Source organism: Hemitrygon akajei, chromosome 2 (assembly GCF_048418815.1).
Source record: "Hemitrygon akajei chromosome 2, sHemAka1.3, whole genome shotgun sequence".
NCBI lineage: Eukaryota > Metazoa > Chordata > Chondrichthyes > Myliobatiformes > Dasyatidae > Hemitrygon > Hemitrygon akajei.
In genome coordinates this window covers 147905390-147928009 of record NC_133125.1, presented here as the reverse complement: position 1 = coordinate 147928009, position 22620 = coordinate 147905390, and the positions used below count along the sequence as shown (strand labels likewise).

The 22620-nt window shown below is 42.0% G+C and overlaps 1 protein-coding gene across 1 annotated transcript in view; it reads right to left on the bottom strand.

Annotated features, from left to right (window-relative positions):
* LOC140716737 (uncharacterized) overlaps positions 1-22620 on the bottom strand; it is a 251627-nt gene that overhangs the window by 93260 nt on the left and 135747 nt on the right. Inside the window, 9 exon segments of the mRNA XM_073029546.1 lie at positions 2967-3020; positions 4856-4900; positions 5015-5068; positions 7259-7303; positions 9127-9180; positions 15472-15516; positions 17168-17221; positions 17312-17356; positions 19641-19694. Of these exon segments, the coding sequence (XP_072885647.1) occupies positions 2967-3020; positions 4856-4900; positions 5015-5068; positions 7259-7303; positions 9127-9180; positions 15472-15516; positions 17168-17221; positions 17312-17356; positions 19641-19694 (450 nt within the window).

Here is a 22620-nt window from a genome sequence, read left to right as displayed (position 1 = left end):
TGACTGCTACCCAATTACAATGTTGGGCAATATTCCTAGGAGCCCACTCTTATGACATAGAGTTCAAGGGTACCAAGCAACACAGCAAAGCTGATGGCTTGTCACATCTTATAATATGAACTGAAGAAGAAAAATCTTCACACTGTGACCCGCCAAAAGTATTTTACACCACATTGATGGACTAGTTGCTGATAACTTATTCTGAAATACCAAAGGAAACAAGGAATGACTCAATGTTATCAAAAGTCTATGAAATTACATGCAAGGATGGCCAGGTCATGGTAACCCTATGTTTCCAGAGTTCTCAGCGAGATGAGACAACTGTCAGTATGCCAAAGAACACTGATGTGTGGAGGATCTTGTGTTGTGGTTCCCTTTAAACTGCATACGAGAGTGTTAGAAAACCTGCATGAAGGGCACCTGGGTACAGACAAGTTGAAGATTCTCACCTGGAGCTACATGTGATGGCTGGGAATTGATAAACAGATTGAAGACTTGGCCAAAAGCTGTTTGGGATGCCAAAAAGTTCAAACTGCCCCTCCACAAGCATTGTGGGAGTGACCATCATCACCATGGAAAAGATTACATATTGACTTTACTGAGCCATTCATGGACTCCATTATTTCTGATTGCGGTGGTTGCTCATTCTAAGTGGCCAGAGGTTATATCAAATGAAATCAACCATCTCAGCAAAGACTCTCTCCACTCTGAGGACTATCTTCACCAGAAGCGGCTTAGCAGAACAAATTGTGAGTGGTAACAGACCGCAATACACGTCAGAAGAATTCTGACTGTTCATGAAGAAAAATGGGATCAGACATTTCAAGTCACCTCCTCACCACCCAGCAAAGTACAGTTAGCTGAAAGGTTTATTCAAACCTTCAAGAAGTCCAGTAAAGTAATGGACAAGGTGGACATTTCCCTTCAGCACAAGGTAGACAACTTCCTTTTTGTGTATCAGAACTATGCTCGTGCAACAACAAATCAAACACCTGCGAAGGTGTTTGTGAGCAGGAATCTGAGACCGTGCATAGATCTTCTGAAACCAGATCTATGAAGGCAAGTGCAGGATAAACAGTTCAGCCAGTTGCTAAATGAACCAGAAGGAGCTTCAAGATTGGACAGGAAGTCCTAGCATGTAATTACCGAGAAGACAAGTAGACAACCAATGGGATAGCTACAAGAACTGGACCACTGATGTACACAGTGGAGGTTGGAGATCAGACATGGGGATGTCATGTGGACCACATACTGGATGCTCAACTGAAGAACACACCTGAGTCAACTGCATCCAACACAACGAACACACCAGACTTACCTCTCAGTGATGATGTCACTGACAGCAATGTGACACCGGAAACTGAGAAAGTTGTCTTAGTCAAGACACCGACCAAATATGATGGCACTCCAGAGGTCCAGAGGCACTATCCTGAAAGAAACGGAGTGCCATCCAGAAGACTGAACTTTTAGAACTGTGAAGTTAGTTATGGACTGTTACTGTGAAAGCTTGTTTATTTGGAATATGAGTTTATGAAAAGGAAATTGAATGTTTTATATACATAGTTTTATGTTGAATTAATCTAAAGGGGAAGGAAGTGTAATGTATGGATCTATTTCTTTTAGAGCATTGACCCCTCCCCCAGAACTATGTATTCATCTTTTGTCTGCTCCTGTGCTGTTGTCTACACACATGCATTATTCTCTGTCTCTCTCTGTAATGTGAATACACACAGCCATCTCCTGTGTGTGTGCTTTAATTTAATATATGTAGTTGTGCACAGACATAACATCAACCATCAGACTCTTGAACCAGTGGGGATAACTTCACTCAACTTCATTCACCCCATTACTAAACTGTTCCCACAACCTATTGGAAGCAACACACACAAAATGCTGGTGGAACACAGTAGGCCAGGCAGCATCTATAGGGAGAAGCACTGTCGACATTTCGGGCGGAGACCCTTTGTCCTGACGAAGAGTCTCGGCCCGAAACGTCAACAGCACTTCTCCCTATAGATGCTGCCTGGCCTGCTGCGTTCCACCAGCATTTTGTGTGTGTTGCTTGAATTTCCAGCATCTGCAGATTTCCTTGTGTTTGCCCCATAACCTATGGACTCACGTTCAAGGACTCAACATTTCATGCTCTCAATATTTATCGCTTAGTATTTAATTTTATTATTGTTGTTATAAGTTTTTTTCTTTTTCCTCTTTTTGTATTTGTATAGTTTGTTAGGTTTTTTTGCACATTGGTTGGTTGTCTGTTCCACTTCATGCGATCTTTCATTGATTCTATGTTTCTTGTATTTACTGTGATTCCCCACAAGAAAATGAAGCTCAGGTTATATATGATAACATATAGTATGTAGTATGTACTTCGATAATAAATTTGCTTTGACCTTTGAACTATATTTTGCATTTTGTTTTCCTTTTTACCACCTCAATGTATTTAATGGCATTATTTCTACAAGATTATTTATACAAGAATGATCTGCTCTGATGGCTCGCGATCAAAAGATTTTCACTCTATCTCCACACATGTGACGATAATAAACCAATTACCACTATATACATTCATTCAGCATTGTGGCTTGCATTGCAGTCCCTTTAAGAGAGTGAAAAGATCACATCCACTGGGATTCACACTGACAAGTGAGAGAACGTGCAATGCACTGACAATGAGACCTAACAGCACTATTCTGGGAGACTAGCTGTTGAAATTCTGGCTCTATACGTGCCTTTCATAAATGGTGTGAGGATGAGGTGCATTAGGTTCTGTGTGATTGGACAGTGTAGGGGAAGGTTTACTCCTGCAGCTAACCCATTGTTTCTATACCAAAAGACAGCATTGTGTGTTGACAGCTACAAACCACTGCCAAAGCTCAGAGATATCCCCATAACAATCTTCCAATTTTGACAGCCATCTTTGCACTTGGGAATGCAAGTTATTCATAAAGGGACATTCTTACTCGTTCACCCTTGAGGCCCATGTCTCCCTTGAAGCCTGGGAAGCCATCTTCACCCTGGGGAAAAAGAGGAAAAACAATGAGTGAGCTATAACACAACAGAATGTTTTGCCCGAGTAAAAGGAATTGCACATATGTTGCTCTTTTAACAAACTTGGGAGCTTACTGACTGTGCTTTCATGAACTGCATTCACTGTTGCAATGTTGTATAGCCAATTTTATATTGCAAGATCACACATACTGCAAAAAAGGATTAATAATACTTGCTCCTTTGGATATTGTACATTTCCCAGGCTACTGTGAAGATCTCCTCTATGCTCTATTGAGTGTGACATTAATATACAACCAGCTGAGTGCATGGGTGGCTAATATGGGTGGACATCGCTTCGAACTGTGCAGCATTGCCCCAGTACTATACAGGAACATCAGTGTGACTTACACCCCTGACGTGTCCGGAGTGGCTTCTGAAGGAACAATCAGCTGAGACGTGAAGGTATTACCTACAATGCCAACACTGAAATGGAGGAAAGAGTTCTTCCGTAAGGAACAGGGAGAACTCCTCAGCAGTTTGGTCTGCTCAGTTCCCAGAAGGAAAGATGGAAACCTCAGCCCTCATTACAAACTCACAATCTCACTCAACTTCTCTGATTTGCACTCTAACTTTGCAGTCAGCTCACATAGTTTACCACTCGTGGGTTCCTTGGTGCTACAGGAAGTGGCTGACTGTAGTCATCAGGCACAAGTTTCCTCACTGGTACACTTAATGGAGTGCAAGACTGCCCAAAAAGGGCTCTCATATTGAGAATATAGCAGCATCTTCTGGGGTCTGTTTCACACTGATGACCTACTGTCTCCAGCATCCAGCATCAGTGATGTGTCTCGTTGCATAGTTAGTAAATGAGATATGGAGGAGAAAGGGCTGTGCAACAGGACCATGGATAAACAATGTTCACATTGAAATATGGATCATACCAGAGGAGCCATTCTGTAGCCCATTGGTCACAATAAGCGTACATTCCCAATGACCACCTTCAGGGGGCAGCAGGTTGGGCTAACTCCCAGACTGTGGTGTCTGAGGTGCTAAGGCCCCAACCGGGCACCACCCTGGCAGAAAGTGGTAGGAAAGGGGATGGAGTTATTGGTTGGTGGATACCAAATCTTGAGTGTATAAGCCAGTGGATTGAGATTGAATGTGTCCTGAGTCCCACAGTAAATAGAATGGAAACCACAGGGATGGGAATGGAAATCTCACCCAAAAGTAAAGTGAGGAGGTGGAGAATTACAAGGCAATGCAGCACAGAAACAGGTTCTTCAGGGCAACTGGTACAGGACAAGCAAATTGCCCAAGCTAGTGGGTAGTTAGCTCTTAAGGGGGATTACACAGGAGTTAAATTCAAGGCATCAAATAATGATTGCTGCATTACTGAATGGAAAGGATGATAAAGAGGGATTGCAAAAGATTAGAGGATAAGGGTCACTGATCCAGATAGAGAGATAATCGATCAATGAGCTCTTCAATCAGTAATTGGTGAGATCATCAATCAGTGAGCTCACTGATAATTGGCACATTAATCAGTGAACTCCTTGATCAGTAAACTCATCCAACAGTGAACTCATTGATCACAGAGCATATTGATCAGTGACCCATGAATCAGTGAGGTCATCAATCACCAAACTTGTCAATCACTAAGCCTGTCAATTGGTGAGCTCATCAATCATTGAACTCATTGATCAACCAGTGAGCTCATCAATCAATGAGTACATCAATCAGTGAGCTCATCAATCATTAACCCTGTCAATCACTTGGCTCACCAGTCACTGGATGATCAATCAATTGATTCATCATTGGAACCAAATCAAGAAAAGACTAGAGTTCCAAGAAATTTTCTCACCTTTTCTCCTTTGTGTCCCATCAGCCCTCGGATTCCTTCTGATCCCTGAAATGCAGAGAAGAGCAGTGAGCCAGGGGACTAAGAGCAAACTGGAGTGATCATAATCAAAGACTCTGCCATAGACACATACAACTGATCATCCCCAGTACAAGGTCTCACCTTCACACCACGAGGGCCAGGATAACCAATTGGACCTTGAGGACCTGGCTGACCCTGTGATATAAACAAGAGAGAGTTGATTATATATATCATCAGGCAGAGAACATAGAAGACTACAACAACGAACAGCCCCATCAGCCCATGATGCTGTAATGACCTTTTAACCCATTCCAAGATCAATCTAACACTCCCCGCCCACATAGACCTGCAATTTTCCTTCATCTCTTAAATATTCCTGATAGTATTCCATGAACTCACATGCCCTGTGTAAAAAAAAAACTACCTCAGACATCCCCTCTTTACTTTCCTCCTATAACCGTAAATGTCTCTCGTATTAGTTATTCCCACCCTGGGAGAAAAGCATCGACTGTTCACTCTTTCTGTGCATCTTTCTCATATTATGCGCTTCTATCGCATTGTCTCTCATCCTCCTTTGCTCCAAAAGAAAAACTCTTGTTTGCACAGCCTTTCCTGATAAGACATTATATTATCTAGGTAGCATCCAGGTAAACCTCCTCTGCATTCTCTCTAAAGCTTCCACATCTTTCCTATAATAAGATGAGGAGAACTGAACATCAAGAACTCAACATCAATCTAACCAGAGTTTTATAGAGCTACAATATTACCACACGTCACTTGAACTCAATCCCCTAAGTAATGAAGGCCAATATATCATATGCTTTCCTAACTACCCTACCAATTTGCACAGTATCTTTGAGGTAGCTATGTGCTAAGACCCCAAGAACCCTCTGTTCCTTCACACTTCTAAGAAAGCTGCCATTAACCTTGTATTCTGCTTTCAATTTTGATCTTCCAAATTGTATCAGTTCACTATTTTTAAGGTTGAACTCCCTCTGAAACTTCTTGGCCCAATACTGCATCCTGTCAATTTCAGGATCAGCTATCAGTTTTAATATCACTAGCATATGTTGTGAAATTTGTTAACTTAGCAGGAGCAGTACAATGCAATACCTGATTGATAAATAAATAAATAAATAAATAAATAACAGTAAATGTATATATGTTTATTAAATAGTTAAATTAAAGATAGTGCAAAAACATAATTTAAAAAATGAGATGATGTTCATGGGTTCAATGTCCATTTAGAAAATGGTCCATTTTGTCTTTTGTAACCTTAAAGAATGCCCCAAGAGCTGTATAGACTCAGTGGGCTGAATAGCCTTCATCTGTGTCCAGAGAAAAAGACATATGCAAGTGCCTCAGGTCTGGATCTCTGGTGGCTTGCTTGGACTGTAGGCATTGTTCCAGTGCTTCAGATCTCCTTTAGTGCAAAGCGATCTTCATCTACCAGGACTTCCTGTACTCTGCACAATTTCCTACTTTAGGGGAAGTGGGAGATTGGGATTGCTCTGAGAGACAGTACACCCTCAATGGGTTGAACAGTCTCCGATTTCATGGGGAAATACAATAAATAATGTAACTGGGTACAGTTTAGGATTACACATGGTGGGCCGGACATCATATCTACAAAGGACTCTGCATTTGAATGGTTTTAGATCTTGACCTGCTTCTCTGTGGAAGGTACACCAATGGGAGGAGGAAAATGGAAAATATCATCGTGTCATTCAATAAGTTCCACTGCCAACCCAACCTACAACTAACATTAAGGAAAAACTCACCCTGCAATTTCCAGCCAATTAATTCCATTTTTAAAGTTCTGTCACTGTAATGTATCAAACCAGGCAGCTGTCAAGGTCTTCCAATGACAAACCAATCTTACCTCTAAATGAGTTGCAAAGAAAGATAGGATGGATATTGGTCCTCCCACCCACGGAATCAATGCTGACCATCTAGCACATTTTGCACCAATCCTACACTAAACCACTTCCTATTGTAATTTATAGTTTTTTTAAAATTATGTATTGCAATGTACTGCTCCTCAAAACAGCAAATTTCATAACATATTCTAAAGATATTAAACCTAATTCTGATTTGGATTGAATGCTAATTATCAGTGAACCATTTATCAAGTTATGCAACAGACTAACAGCCCCTTGGCCTATTGTATTGATATTGGTCATCCAGTACTGATCTGCATTTCACCCAAATCCTCAGACTCAGCCCATATTGTATCAAGTACCAATCTTAGTACTTCATTGTACCTATGCATACATATATTTATGCATGTTATAATAAACTCAGATTTTGGCTGTTTTTTTTAATTGACCCCACAAGCAAATGGAGAATAAGCAACCCTTACTCTATCCCATGCTTCAGACCTACCTGGTTGCCTTTGGAACCCGATGGGCCTTCTTTACCTGGATGACCCTGTAAGAATGAAAGCAACAGGTCAGAGGTCAAGGTGCAAAAGTGAGCCAAAAAAGCATCCCGATAAAGATTCATGTACAACAAGCTTTAGGAACTCAGCAGGTTGGGCAGCATCCGTGGAAACGAGCAGTCAACGTTTCGGGCTGAAACCTTTCATCAGGACTTGGCAAAGGGTCTTGGTCCAAAACATTGACTGCTCGTTTCCACAGATGCGGCCTGACCTGCAGAGTTCCTCCAGCTCGTTGTACGTGTTGCTTTGACCCCAGCTTCTGCAGTGTACTTGTGTTTCAGGTAAAGATTGTACTTCATTAGTACATTAAAATCCTTGATTACAGAGTTTGACTACAGACTGCTGCAACATTCATGAACTCAGGGACATAGAATGTAGCCTTTTTTGAGTGTGGCTATATTTTACTGTTATTTCTTTTATGCCATGTACGTTTTGCTGTGTATGACTATCGGTACTATGTTTTATACTTCAGCTCAGGAGTAGCACGGTTTCCTTTGGCTGTAATCATGGGCATTCGTGTATGATTAAATGACAATTAAATTTAAACATAGGTCAAAAAATGTCAAAACCCAAAAATCCAAAGTACCGGTAGTCATTGTATTTTTACTAATATTCTATATGTGCTTGTATATGCGAGGACTGGGCCTCAAAGCCATGGTTTCGCTTAGCAGTCATCAGGTGGGTCAACATATGATATCGGTGGGCTGGAGGGAGAGAGCCTCATCTACATAGATGCATATTCTGCATCGTTGTTTTTTACTGATACTTTATATGGTTTTGTTGATTAGTATGTGTGAAGACTGGGGTCCTCAAGCTGCAGTGTCACAGGGGTGGGGGTGGGGCATTGGGATTCTTTAACTCCGTGAATGTGTTCATATGTTTGACTGTTGGTTAGGGGCTTTAACACCTAGACCCATAGAACCATAGAACCGGCCCTTCAGCCCTCCATTTTGTGCTGACCCGTATAATCCTTAAAAACAATGTACTAAACCCACACTACCCCACCATAGTAATGTTGTCTTCTTTGGCTGTATTCATGAGTATTCATGAATGGATGAATGACAAGTAAACTTGAATTGAATTGAATTGAAGGGAGCAGAGAAAACATAAGAGAAACAAAATACCTGTAAGTAATTCCTCAGTCAAAATGGAGCTAAAATTATAGAGTCACAGACTCATACGGCATGGAGATATGCCCTTCAGCCTACTTAGCCCATGCTAACCATTAACTATCCATTTATACCAATCCCATTTTAGTTCCTCTACATTCCCATCAATGCCCCCCAGATTCTATCCCTCACCCACACACCAGGGACAATTTACAATGGCAAAATAGCCCCATCAACTTTGGGATGTGAAAGAAACTGGAACACCCATGGGAAACACACAGCCACAGGGAGAGCATGCAAACTCTACACAGACTGTGAGGCAGCAGCACTAACCACTGGGCCACTGCACCAGGACCAGGACTGGTTAAAGATTCTGTGAAACTTTATTTTCAAATCTCCCATCATCCAACCAGGCTATCACCCACCAACTCTAGGTTGTTGGCAACACATGAAGTATGCAGACAGTAGGATTATTTGGTCAGACAGTGATGTGGGCAGAGTTGGCCACAGGACACAGGTCCAGCTTCCATCATCAGCTTATTAAAACACATGTCCCTCCCAGGAGCACTCACACACACAGGGTTAAATCATCTTGTTCAAAAATCTTACCCTGCCCGTCACCACACTCTCTGGGCATAGAAGGAATGACTCAATAGCACAGCTCATTACATAACATCTCTGGATGTGGGTCTGCGGCTACTTACCGGAGGACCATCAGCACCAGGGATTCCAGGCAGACCAGGCTTCCCAGTTGGACCCTGCAGAAAGTAAGAACAATGAAGAAACATCAGATGAGGGCCCTTCTATCCTTCAGCAAAGTTACAAGATTGGTGTATGCCAAAGTCAGAACAGCTTGAACCATCTACTCTTCCATGAATCAATGAATTAAGGATGTCAGAAATGTTAAGGTATTGGCAGTCTGAGGAAACTGGAAGTCCATGAGTCAGTCCTCATCAGAGGATCTGAGCGGCAAAGAATCCATAACTTGAAATTCCTCAGCGTTATCATTTCAAAGGATCTGTTCTGGGTCCAACACGCAAGTGCTACTACAAAGAAGGCATGGCGGTGCCTCTTATTTCTTAGAACTTTGCAAAGAGTCAGTATGTCATCTGAAGCTTTGACATATTTCTATAGATGAACTGCGGAGAGTATATTGACAAGTTGCATCACAGCCTGGTATGGAAACACCAACATCCCTGAAATTAAAAGCGTACAAAAGATAGAGGTCCTCGCAGCCCTTTACGAGTAAAGCCTTTCCTACATTGAGTACGTCTATGAGGGGCGCTATCACATAAAAGGAGCATCTATCATTGAGGACACACACCATCTGGGTTATGCTGTCTTCCCCTTGCTGCCATCAGGAAGAAGGTACAGAGCCTTGGGTCCTACACTACCAGGTTCAAGAACAGTTATTACCCCTCAACCAACAGGTGTCTGAACCAGAGTGGATAACTTCACTCACACTAACACTGAGGTCCCAACTGATTTCACAAGCTATGGATTCACTTTCAAGGGTTCCACTACTTCTATTCTCAGCACTATCTATCTTATTTTGTTTTTCTTTTTTGTTTTGCAAAATTTGTTGTCTTTTGCACATTGATTGTCCATCTTTGTTTGCATGCAGTTTTTTCATTGATTCTATTGGGTTTCTTTGTATTTATTGTGAATACCCACAGGCAAATGAATCTCAGGGAAGTATATGGTGACATATATGTACTTCCACAATAAATGTACTTTGAACTTTGAGTGCCGAGGAAGTTACAGAGGTCTGAACCACTCCTAAATTAAAGCTACCTGCCAAAAAAAAAGGGATGAGCACCTTGCACTGACAGTGACTTACTCCAGGAAACTGGCCTGTGAAGGTTTCATGGAGCAGATATCAAACTGAAAGAGACACTCGTCATGAACAACAGTTGGAGTGTTGAGGAGTGAGGGTTTTGCCTTTTCCTCTAACCTCTGCAGATCAGGTACACATCTGCACTGGTTCTTCTAGTTGATTCTGAGGCCCTGGTTTAATTCTCCCAACTCTTATCCACTGCAGAATGTACAGAAGCCAGTAGTCACATACCACCAGGTTTAAAAACAGCTACTCCCCTTCAGTCATTAAGTTTTTGAACTAACTGGCACGACCTTAACCATTACCTTAGTATAGTAACACTCACTTTGCACGAAAATAGACTTTACATTTTCATTGTCCTAATTGTGATCTTTGTAAAACTGGGATACACTTTATGCTTAATTTATGGTTTCATTGTGAAAGTTTCTTATATGAAGCTACTGCATGTGCCAGTGATGCAGCTGCAAGTAAATTTTTCATTGCAGCTGTGCATTCACGTAGTTCTGCATAAAACAATAAACATCAGGTCAAGACGCTTTTATTGCCATTTCAACCATAATTGCTGCTACAGTACACAGTAAAAACTAAACAACGCTCCAGGACTATGGTGCTACATAAAACAGCACAAAACTATACTAGACTACCTGAAACAACACAAAACTGCATTAGACTATGTGAAACAGCATAAAACTACATAGGCTTCAGACCTGCACGGGACTACATAAAGTGCACAAAACAGTGCAAGACAGTATAATAATTAATAAACAAGACAATAGGCATAGTAAAGGGCAAATTACAATAAATGATGTAAATGTAAACAATGTTTTGGAAGGAATGGAGAAAGAAATAAGCAAACATTGCAAAGGGAGTGGGGGGGGGGGGGGGGGGGGGGGGTGTGTGTGTGTGTGTGTGTGTGTGTGTGTGTGTGTGTGTGTGTGTGTGTGTGTGTGTGTGTGTGTGTGTGTGTGTGTGTGTGTGTGTGTGTGTGTGTGTGTGTGTGTGTGTGTGTGTGTGTGTTGGTGTCAGACTAGACTCTGGGAATTGAAGAGTCTAATGGCTTGGTTGACATTGTCTTTCAGAATGGTTCCTCAAGCATCAATCCTGAAACTCAGTGAAGTGTGGAGATGCTCCTGGATTGTCTCAGTTAGCAGGTGACTGAGTGCTACTTAGAGCAACTTTCTGTGGCAAAGAATTCCATAGATTCACCACTTTCTGGCTAAGGAAATTTCTCATCTCCATTCTAAAAGGATGCACCTCTATTCTGAGGCTATGTCCTTCTGGTCTCAGACTCTCCCACCATAGGAAACACCCTCTCCACATTCACTCTTTCAAGGCCTTTCAACATCTGATCGGTTTCCATGAAGTCACATTTCATTTTTCTCAATTCTAGTGAATAGAGGTCCAAATGCTCTTCATATGACAAGCCATTCAATCCTGTAATCATTTTCATGGAACTCCTTTGAACCCTCTCCAGTTTCAGAATATACTTTCTAAACTACCTGACTTTCTACACTTTCTAAGATAAGAGCACCAAAACTGCTGAAAATATTCCAAGTGAGGCCTTACCCATGCTTTATAAACTCTCAATGTTACATCCTTGTTATTATATCCTAGTTCTCTTGAAATGAGTGCTGACATCATATTTGGCTTCCTCACCACGGACTCAACCTGCAAGTTAACATTTAGGGAATCCCGCTCAAGGACTCCATATCCCTTTGCACCTCATATTTTTGTATTTTCCCTCCATTTAGAAATTAGTCAACCCTTTCATTTCTTCTACTAAAGTGCATGACCATACACTTCTCAACGTTGTATTCTATCTGTCACTTCTTTGCCTATTCTCCTAATCTGTCTGTTCTTCTGTGGTCTCTCTACTTCTTCAAAACTACCTGCCCCATCCACCTACCTTCATATTATCTGCACTGCACACTTTGCAACAAAACCATCAATTCTATCATCCAAATCACTGACATATAAAGTAAAAAGAATTGGCCCAACACAAACCCCTCTGGAACACCACTAGTCACTGGCAACCAACCAGAAAAGGCTCCCTTTATTCACTTTTTGCCTGCTGCTAATCAGCCACTGCTTTATCCATGCTAGAGTTTTCCTTGTAAGACTTTGTGCTTGTTAAGCAGCCTCATGTGTGACACCTTGTCAAAGGCCTTCTGAAAATCCATGTATAAAATATTATCCGATTCTTCTTTGTCGATCCTGCTCGTTGTTTCCTCAAAGAATTCCAAGAGATTTGTCTGGCAAGATTTTTGCTTGGGAAAACCACACTGACTATGGCCTATTTTATCAAGTACACTGAGACCACATCCTTAAAAATCGACTCCAACAATTTCCCAACCACTGACGTCAGGCTAACTGGCTATAATTTCCTTTCTTCTGCCACTCTCCATTCTTGAAAATTGGAGTAAAATTTTCAATTTTCCAGTCTTCCGGAACCATTCCAGAATCTGGTGATGCTTGAAAGATCATTACTAATGCCTCCACAATTTCTTCAGCCACCTTTTTCAGAATCCTGGGGTATACACCATTTGGTCCAGGTCACTTATTTACCTTCACACCTTTCAGCTTCCCAAGAAACCTCTTTCTAGTTATGGCAATCTTACATACTTCATGACCCCTGACATCTGGAAATTCCACCATTCTGCCAGTGTCTTCCACAGTGAAGTCTGATGCAAAATACTTATTCAGTTCATCTGCAATTTCCTTGACCCCATTACTACCTCTCCAGCATCATTTCACAGTGGTCCAATATCCACTCTCATCTCTTTTACACTTTATGTAACTGAAGAAACTTTTGGTATCCTCATAAATATTATTGGCTAGCTTACTTTTGTATTCCATCTTTACCTTATTAATGACACTTTAGTTGCCTTCTGGTGGTTTTTAAAAGCTTCCCAATCCTTTAATTTCCCACTAATTTTCACTTTATTATATACCCTCTCTTTGGCTTTTATGCTGGCTATACTTTCTCTTGGTAGCCACAGATGTGTCAACTTGCCATTGGAATACTTCCTCCTCTTTGGGATGTATATAACCTCTGCCTTCCGAATTTTTTCCAGAAATTCCAAACATTGCTGCTCTGACATCATCCCTGCCTGCGTTCTTTTTTCAAACAACTCAGGCCAAATCCTCTCTCATGCCTAAATAATTCCCTTTACTCCAGTCTAATACTTATACACCTGTCTTTAGCTTCTCCATCTCAAATCTCAGGTTGAATTTGATCATATCATGATCACTTGTGCCCTAAGGGTTATTTTACCTTAAGTTCTTTTATCAATTCCGAAAGAAGAAGAACCCATCCAAGTATAGGCTCAAAACCCTCCTGCCTAAAGGAAGAATCTCAGAATCCAACCTGTCAATCATAGGTAACTCAATTGGTTATAAAGTGATATAGAAAGGAATGAGGGTCTTCAGCTCAATGACTCCACGCTGACCATCAGATAGCCTTCTACAGCTATCCCATTCACCAGCCCTTTGTTCATCGACTTCCCTGCCTTGATGATTCATCTAGATAGTCCGTAAGTCTTGTGAGAGTCTCTGCATACACTAGCCCCTCATGCAGTGTGTTCATGATCAAATCCTCTCTCTGGGTGAAGAAATTACTCCTTAGAGTCCTTATGACTGCTAGCTTTAAGAGGTGCTCAAAGAGTCATACAGAACAGAAACACGCCCTTCAGCCCAACTCATCCATGCTGAACAAGATTCCCATGTGCCCACATTTGGCCCATATCACTCTAAACCTTTCCTATCCATGTACCTGTCTGAACATCTTTTAAATGTTCTTACTGTACCTGTTTCAACTACATACTCTGGAAGCATATTCCACTTGCTTGCCACCTTTGGTGTGGATCCCTTTTAAATCTTTACCCTCTTGCCCTCTAGTCTTGATTCCCAAACCCTGCAAAAAAGACTGTGTGCATTCTCTTTATCTAGATCCTCATGACTGTATACACCACTGTAGGGTCAGTCTTCATTGATTGATTGAGTATAGTCCTAACCAGCCCAACGCCTTGAGTCCACATTCACATAGATTTTCTTTACAGGTCTCTTATAGATATCTCTGCTATGGGAAAATGTCTCTTTCTATCTACCCCATCTATTCTCCACATAATTCTATACATCTCTGCCATGTTCTCTCCTCAGCTTCCTCCACTCAGTTGAGTTTCAATGACATCCAGTAAATGTTAGTGTAAAGGTAACTATATGGAGAAGTATCAAGCTCATTGATTCCTGATCAGAATGGCTAGAGTTTATCGAGAGTCAGGTGAGGTTGTATTGTTCTAAGTGCCAAGCCGAGATGGAGAGATTGAGAACGGCTACTCCAGCAGCAAAATCTAGGCCCAGAGCAATTCACCGCAGTGGGGCCCAGTTCCTAGTACAAGGTTCAGACAATTTAAATGCCAGCCCAGACAGTCTGGGGGCTCCTCACTCTATGATGCTAAGGCTTTGAGACTGACCCTGCCTGCTGTGCTTCATGTCTGAGAACTTTGGAGCGACTTGCCCGGCTAATATGATGGACTGAATGTTGAGGCTTTGGGCACTCTTCGAGCTGCTCCAGGGATTCGGATCTAAGGACTCAGTTTCATTCAGAATGCTGTTGTTGTTGCTTCTATTGTTTTGTTTTTTTCTCTCTTCCTCTGTGAGCACTGGGGGGTGGTCTTATTTTTTTTTAATTGTGTGTTTTGGAGTTCCTTGCTTTGTGACTGCCTGTTAAGCAAACTAAGTTGTATAATTTATTCATTCATTGAATGCACTTTGAATCTTTGAAATTCCCTGATACAAGGCCAGACTGCAGAAACCCCAACGTCTGAATGGGAAGCAGAGCACACTCTGCCACTGCAGATCGAACAGTGCAGATCACCTCCACCCTGGTCAGCAACCTCAATACTCAACTGACCCATCCCTTCCTCCACCTCCCACCAGGCTTTACAGCTAATAGAAGTTCAGAGAACCATCTGCCAAACCTCCCTCCAATTCTCTTGTCATTCTGAAGTACACCGTTCCTCATTGGGAACATTCAATCCTGAGAGGTTCTCTCAAGAACACTGGCATATGATCAAGAACAACAAGCCACTGGGTTCACGCACTGTGAGAATGGTATTTGTTCATGAGGAGGAGGCCAGTTTTGGGAGTGAATTAAAGGTACTTGAGGTTAATTAACCCAAATGATGGAGGGCCTGAAACTTATGTGACATACCTTCTGACCTGGAGGTCCCATGGCTCCCTGAGGACCAGGTATACCCTGCAGGAGAGGAGAGAGAAGAACGATTGAATGAAAAACTGCAGCCAATCAGTGCGGTCATCTCAAGCTCATCTGGAACTTATTTTGCTGATATATTTCTTTTCTTGGCTTCACTGAAATTCAACAAAATCCAGTACAACCTCAGGCAAGTCCAAAAACTATCAACCAAAGCCAAATCTGCCCAATCCTGTCAAAAGCTCAGATTGTCTCAGTTAGGGTATAGTGTAAATAAATCTGGTCTGCATCACCTAGGATGCGAAAAGTAATCGTAGACTTAGGACAGGGCAATTTTTATTGTAGAGGTCTAGATTTAGAATAGATATTAACACATAAGAAGAAAATCATCTTTCTACTGGCCACATTGTAATCTGGACTTGATGTTGAATTCTCCGAATTTAGGTGACTCACTTTTTCATTCGGTCTCTACTGGAACTGGTCATTTCTACCAGTAATCCACCTGTGACCTTCGCACAAATACTCTCCCTCCATCAGGAAGTTTACAGATGACCAAAGGTTTTTTGTGGATAGTGCAGACGGTTGTTGTAGGATATAGTGGATACAGACAAGATGCATAGCTGGGCTCAGAAGTGGAAGATGGAGTTCAATCCAGAAAAATGTAACCTGTACACTTTGGAAGATCGAACTCAAAGAGTACAAGGTTAATGGCAGGATTCTCAACACTGTGGAGTGACTTTGGAGTCTGAGTCAAAGCTGCAAGTTGATAGAATGGTTAAGAAAGTATAGGGTGTGTTGACCCTCATTAGTCAGAAGACTGAGTTCAAGTTTTGCAAGATAACTTTGCAGTTCTGTAAAACTGGTTAGATCACACTTGGAGTATTGTGTTCAGTTCTGGTCACCTCATTACAGGAAAGATTTGGAAACTTTGGAGAAGGTGCACAGGAGATTTACCAGGATTAGAGAACATGGTTAAGGAGGAAAGGACGAGGTAATTCATTTCCCTTTGGAGTGAAGGAGGATGAGAGGCAACCTGATGGAGGTGTATAAGAAGATAAGAGGCATAGTTTGAATGGACAGCCAACACTTTTTCCCCCAGACGACAAGACCAGAGTATATCCTTTTAAGGTGAGTGGAGGAAAGATCAGGGGAGTTGTCAGAGGTAGGTTCTTTTACACAGAGAGTGGCAAGGGCCTGGAATACACCCTTATTGTATTGCTAGAATTTGATATATTATGGACATTTAAGCAACTCCTCCATAGGCAAGTGGATCACAAAAAGATGGAGGGCTATGCGGGAGGGGGTGGTTAGATTGAACTAGGAGTAGTTTAAAGTTTAGCACAAGGTTGTGGATAGAAGGGTCCATACTGTCCTGCACTACGTTCTATCAGTAATAGATTGACATGTTGGCATGCCCCAAAGCCCTCTTGCTGGCTACAAGTCACAGTAACATTTGGTCTCACCCTATCACAGCTAATGTATTTATCCTGACGCCTTCCTCCTCCATATTCCTAGTTCACCCTTTGCCAGTTTTGACAAAGGTTGTCAGACCTGAAACATCAATGGATTCCCTTACCACAGGAGCTGCCCGGCCAGCTGACTTGGTCTTTCTTTGGGCAGGCAAGGATTTACAGACCTGGAGCATAACTTGAGGTCACACACAATGTGACTCAACATGCAGTGGCTGGCAGATTACCTGTGCTCCATGAATGCCCTGTTGACCAGGTGGTCCTGGTTCTCCCTGTGGCCCCTGTGGAGGTAAATCAAGTAGTGCGTTAAGCTCCAGAGCACCAACAAACGGACAAACTGCTAAACAGGATTAAGAGCAGAAGTCACATACTATGTTTCCTTTGGGACCATGTGGGCCATCCATTCCACGAACACCCTGAAACACAGGAGAGACATTGATATCTATGGTCAGGCTGAGTAATAGAACCAATTGTTAGAACAAGTTAGTGTATTCAAGAGTGTGGGCTTTGCGGACTGAGACAGCATTTAATTGTCTATCCCTTGAGAAAATGATAGTGAGTTGCCTTCTCGAACCAGTGCAGTCCTTGTGTGTCGGTACATCACAGTGCTTTTAGGGAGGGAGTTCCAGGATTTTTGCTGGGAGAATGAAGGAACCGAGATATATTGCAAAGTCGTTCAAAAGAGTAATCTCGAAAATAAAAAGCTTAACATATGAATATCATTTGATGTTTCTGGGCCTGTACACAATGGCCTTTAGAGGAAGAGGGTGGGGAGAGGGGGTGGATCTCATTGAGAACTACCAGACACCAATCGGCCTGGATAGAGTGAATATAGAGAGGACCTTTCCGTTAGTGGGACAGACTATAATCCAAGTGGACAACCTGGGAATAAAGGGACCTCTCTTTGAAACTGAGATGACGCAGAATTTCTTCAGCCATATCAGTGGATCAGTGCAATTCATTGCCAAAGAGGACTGTAGAGGCCGAGTCATTTGGTAATATTTAAGGCAGAGGTGTATAGGTTTTTTGATTGGTAAAGTGGTGAAGGATTAGATAGATAGATAGATAGATAGATAGATACTTTATTCATCCCCATGGGGAAATTCAACATTTTTTCCAATGTCCCATACACTTGTTGTAGCAAAAACTCATTACATACAATACTTAACTCAGTAATAATATGATATGCATCTAAATCACTAACTCAAAAAGCATTAATAATAGCTTTAAAAAAAAAAGTTCTTAAGTCCTGGCAGTTGAATTGTAAAGCCTAATGGCATTGGGGAGTATTGACCTCTTCATCCTGTCTGAGGAGCATTGCATCGACAGTAAGAACGGGGTAAAAAAAACACGTCTGATTGAATTTTGGAGCAGAACTGATTACTTGAATGGCCTAATTCTGCTTCTAAACCTTACGATCTTATGTTAAGATGGTGTTGACTCAGAGAGCAGCTTCCATGTTGTGCTCATGTTTTGCTGCCTTTTCCTTCTAGAGCATTGGTTTAGAATAGGAGTTCCCAACCTGGGGTCCACAGGCCCCTCAGTTAATGGTAGGGGTCCATAATTTAGTGGGTGACATGTGAAGTGTTATGGTGAGTTGCTACAGTGCATTTTGTAGCTGGTGCAAACTGCTGCTCCTGTGCATCAGTACTAGAGAGAACAAATGGTTGCAGGTGGGGCACCTACACCCTTGTGGAAGCCAGTTTTATTGTGATGCAATAACAATTGGGCATATTTTTCCCACTGAAGCTATTTCTGGGAGCAGTGGGTGAAATGTGAGATTAATGATAACTCATCAAATAAAGGTTAGAGGCACTGATGTGATCTGTGTCTCAATGTTAAGCTATCATTGGTCTGTACACAGGCCAGAGACGATCTCTCTCTGTCTGGACAACAGCAGAGAAGTGAATGAGTCTTAACAACAAGACAACGTAGTCACCATTATCACAATTTTTTTTCAAATTTCAAGACTACTTAATAAACCAATTACAAAGCGATCACACATTGGGGCTTACCATGACCCTTTTGTTCTTGCAGATAAGAGATTTGCATGGATTCAAATGAGAAAGGACTACTGATCTGTCATCAAGAGCACACAGTGCAGGGTAAAACAGTGCAGCAACTGGAGACAACAGTTACATTTGATGTGAATGCTAACTGGGTATAGGAGGGAATGATGTTCCATGTTAACTTATGGATTAATTGGAATGCCTACATAGTGACTGGACTTATAATCAGTGGTTACACTATTAGGTGTAACATCTGCTCATTAATGCAAATATATAATCAACCAATCCCGTGGCAGCAACTTAATGTATATAAACATACACACGGTCAAGATATTCAGATACTGTTCAGACGAGTCATTAGCATGGGGAAGAAATGTGTGTCAATGACTTTGTGGAACTTGATGGGAACACTTGAGAATCTCAGAAAATTCTGATCTCCTGAGATTTCCATGCACAACATTCTCTTGAGTTTGCAGAGAATATGGTGCAAAAACAAAACAACTGGGTGAGTAGCAGTTCTGTGGACAAAAATGACTTGTTAGGTGCCACTTGTACCAAATTAAGTGGCTACTGAGTGTATGTTCTCAGAAAACCTCATAAATGGATCTGCAGTGGTGTGGCTAAACCTTCCAAGTACCAGACCTGTACTGGTATTGTTGTATTGTTTGTATACGTTTCTACAACTACTCACAGGAGGTCCCTGTAGCCCAGGAGGTCCTTTGGGTCCGAGGAGTCCTCTTGCTCCCTGTGATTTAAAAAAAGACAGCAAAGGGGTAAAGGATTAGAATAAGTTATTATGTGCCAGAAGGTGCAAATGATAAAGCATATCGCATTGAGATTACTAGAATTGTTAAACAGCCAACACTTTATTTGGTGTTGATTACCAATCATTGACAGTTCTGAAGCAGGTGGTGTTAACTATAAATGGGAAATTTCATATTTCGGGGATTGTATAAATTGCAATGGCTGTAAAGGAGACCCCTTTAGAATTTCTGGATTTGAGTTTGCATTGTTCTTCAGAGATCAAGAAACTCAGAGGGAAGATCTCAAATCTCAGGATACATAGAAACAGACTAGGTTGAGGTTGTTAGAGGAATTTACATCAGTGAAGACAATAACTCTTGGAAGGGGAGCAAGTTGGGTTTCAGAAAAGACCTTAAGAATTTCACCCAGCCATCCCACAAATTCGTTACCGTTCATATGACAAACATCAATGTAGAAACACAACACAATGTTTACATTGTCAAATTGTCTTAGAAAATTGGCAACACCAGTAGTTCAAAATACCCATCACTTTAAACCCAGCCTGGTTTCTTTGGAGCTTCACTAATTCGTACTTGGAAGGTGAAATCACTGGCAAAGCCAGAATTCCTTAGCCCATTAGAGGACATTGGAAAACTATGGCCAGTCTTGGGATGAAGTCCTTTACAAGTTGCTTTTTCGTAAAGTTTGACTATGATGTTTAAGTGTTGGACAAGAGAGATGCAGGAAGTTATCACACACACTTTCTGAGGGAGAGGAAAGGGTGAGAGGGATGGGAGGAGGGGTAGGCAGAATGGAGTAAGGAGATAGGGAAAATGTGGAGGTGAGTGTTTAAGAAATGTGTGAGCACAATGAGAAGGAGAAGGAGAGAAGGTGCGGTGAGTAGAGGGTAGAGGTTGGAGCAAAAATAAAAGGAATAACAAGGTAGTATTCATGGATTCATGGACCAATCAAAAAATTGATGGTGGAGGAGAAGTAGCGGCTCCTTAAATCTTGAGTGGGTGCCTTCAGGTTCTTGTCCCTCCTCTCGGATGGTAGTAATGAGAAGGAATGCCCAGGGTGGTGGGTGTCCTTAATGATGGATGTACGTTCTTGAGATGTCCTCAGTGCTGGGGAGGGTAATGCCCATGATGGAGCTAGCTGACTTTAAAACCTGTGTTTTTTTTTCATTCCTGTGCACTGGCTCATCCATACCAGATGGTGATGCAAACAGTTACGTAAAATGCTCTCCACAGTACATCTGCAGAAGTTTGTTCAAGTCTTTAGTGACATACCAAATCTCAAATTCCTTGTGAAATATAGTTACTGGCATGACATTGATTTATAGTGACTGGGTAAGCAAGCAAGAGAGCCTTCACCTAGAGGTGGATGTGGTCTGAAGGTCAATGTCTAAAACACTTGTAACAAGATAGGAAACAACAGGCCAGTTACCTTTACAAATGTCACAGGAAAAGGCTAAAGCTGTTACTAAACATATAAGACCATTTAATATAGGGGCCTATAAATCTAGGCTATTCAGCCCATTGAGTAAGATCCATCATTCAATCTTTCAATCTAGGCTGTTTCTTTTTAACTAATCACATTCTCACACCTTATCCCTGGAAATCTTAACTCTTTTGCCAACCAAGAACCTATCAATCTCTACCTTAAATACACCCAATGACTTGGCCTCTGTAGCTCTTTGTGGAAGCAAGTTCCACAGATTCACCACTCTCTGTCTGAATTAATTCCTCCTCATCTCAGATTTGAAGGGATGTACCTTTATTCTGTGTCCTCTGGTCATAGACTCTCCTAATAATGGAGACATTCTCTCCACATCCACTCTATCCAAGCCTCTCTGAGTAGAGTAGATGAAAGCAAGGGAGTAAAGGTCAGCATTGCTTTGAGAAAGAGAAATCATGTTTAATCAATTTACTGTAGTTCTTTGAAGAAGCAATGCACGGATTATGGAAGGTGTCACATCCAAGGTTGTTGAGAACAATAAGAAAGAACTGATATCAGGTGTAATATAAAGATTGGCACAAAGGCACGACTGTGCAGATGCATGGATGTCAGTGAGTTAGACCAGTGGGAAGAATTCAAAAAGAAGAAAACTTTATAGAGCAGGTGTTGGAGTAGAGAGGGTCAGAGTAGGAGGGTTTTGGCACAACAGGGCTTCAGCGATAACAGGTCGAGGCAAGGTAAGTTACTTGTAAAGAATAGGAATAGGAATTACGTCTGTGAGGCGGGTGTTCTGCACTGGGTGTCAGATGTGGGATGTCCATGAGACTCCCAGCTTCCTGGATGGCCACATCTGCGCCATGTGCGTCGAGCTGCAGCTCCTTAGGGACCGGGTTAGGGAACTGGAGATGCAGCTTGATGACCTTTGTCTGGTCAGGGAAAGTGAGGAGATAATAGGGAGGAGCTATATGCAAGTACTCACACTGGGGCCTCGGGAGACAGGTAAGTGGGTAACAGTCAGGAGAGGGAAGGGCAGTAGTCAGATTCTTGAGAGTACCCTTGTGGCTGTCCCCCTTAACAATACTGAGTACTGTTGGCGGGGGGGGGAGTGGCCTACCTAGCGAAAGCAACTGTGGCCGTACCTCTGGCACAGAGTCTGGCCCTGTGACTCAGAGGGGTAGGGAAATGAAGAGGACAGCAGCAGTGATAGGGGACTTCATAGTTAGGGATCAGACAGGTGATTTTGTGGACACAGGAAAGAAACACGGATGATAATTTGCCTGCCAGGCGCCAGGGTCCGGGATGTTCCTGATCGCGTCCACGATATGCTGAAGTGGGAAGGTGAACAGCCTGAGGTCATGGTACATATTGGTACCCACAACATAGGTAGGAAAAGGGAGGAGGTCCTGAAAACAGACCTACAGGGAGTTAGGAAGGAAGCTGAGAAGCAGGACCACAGGGTTAATAAT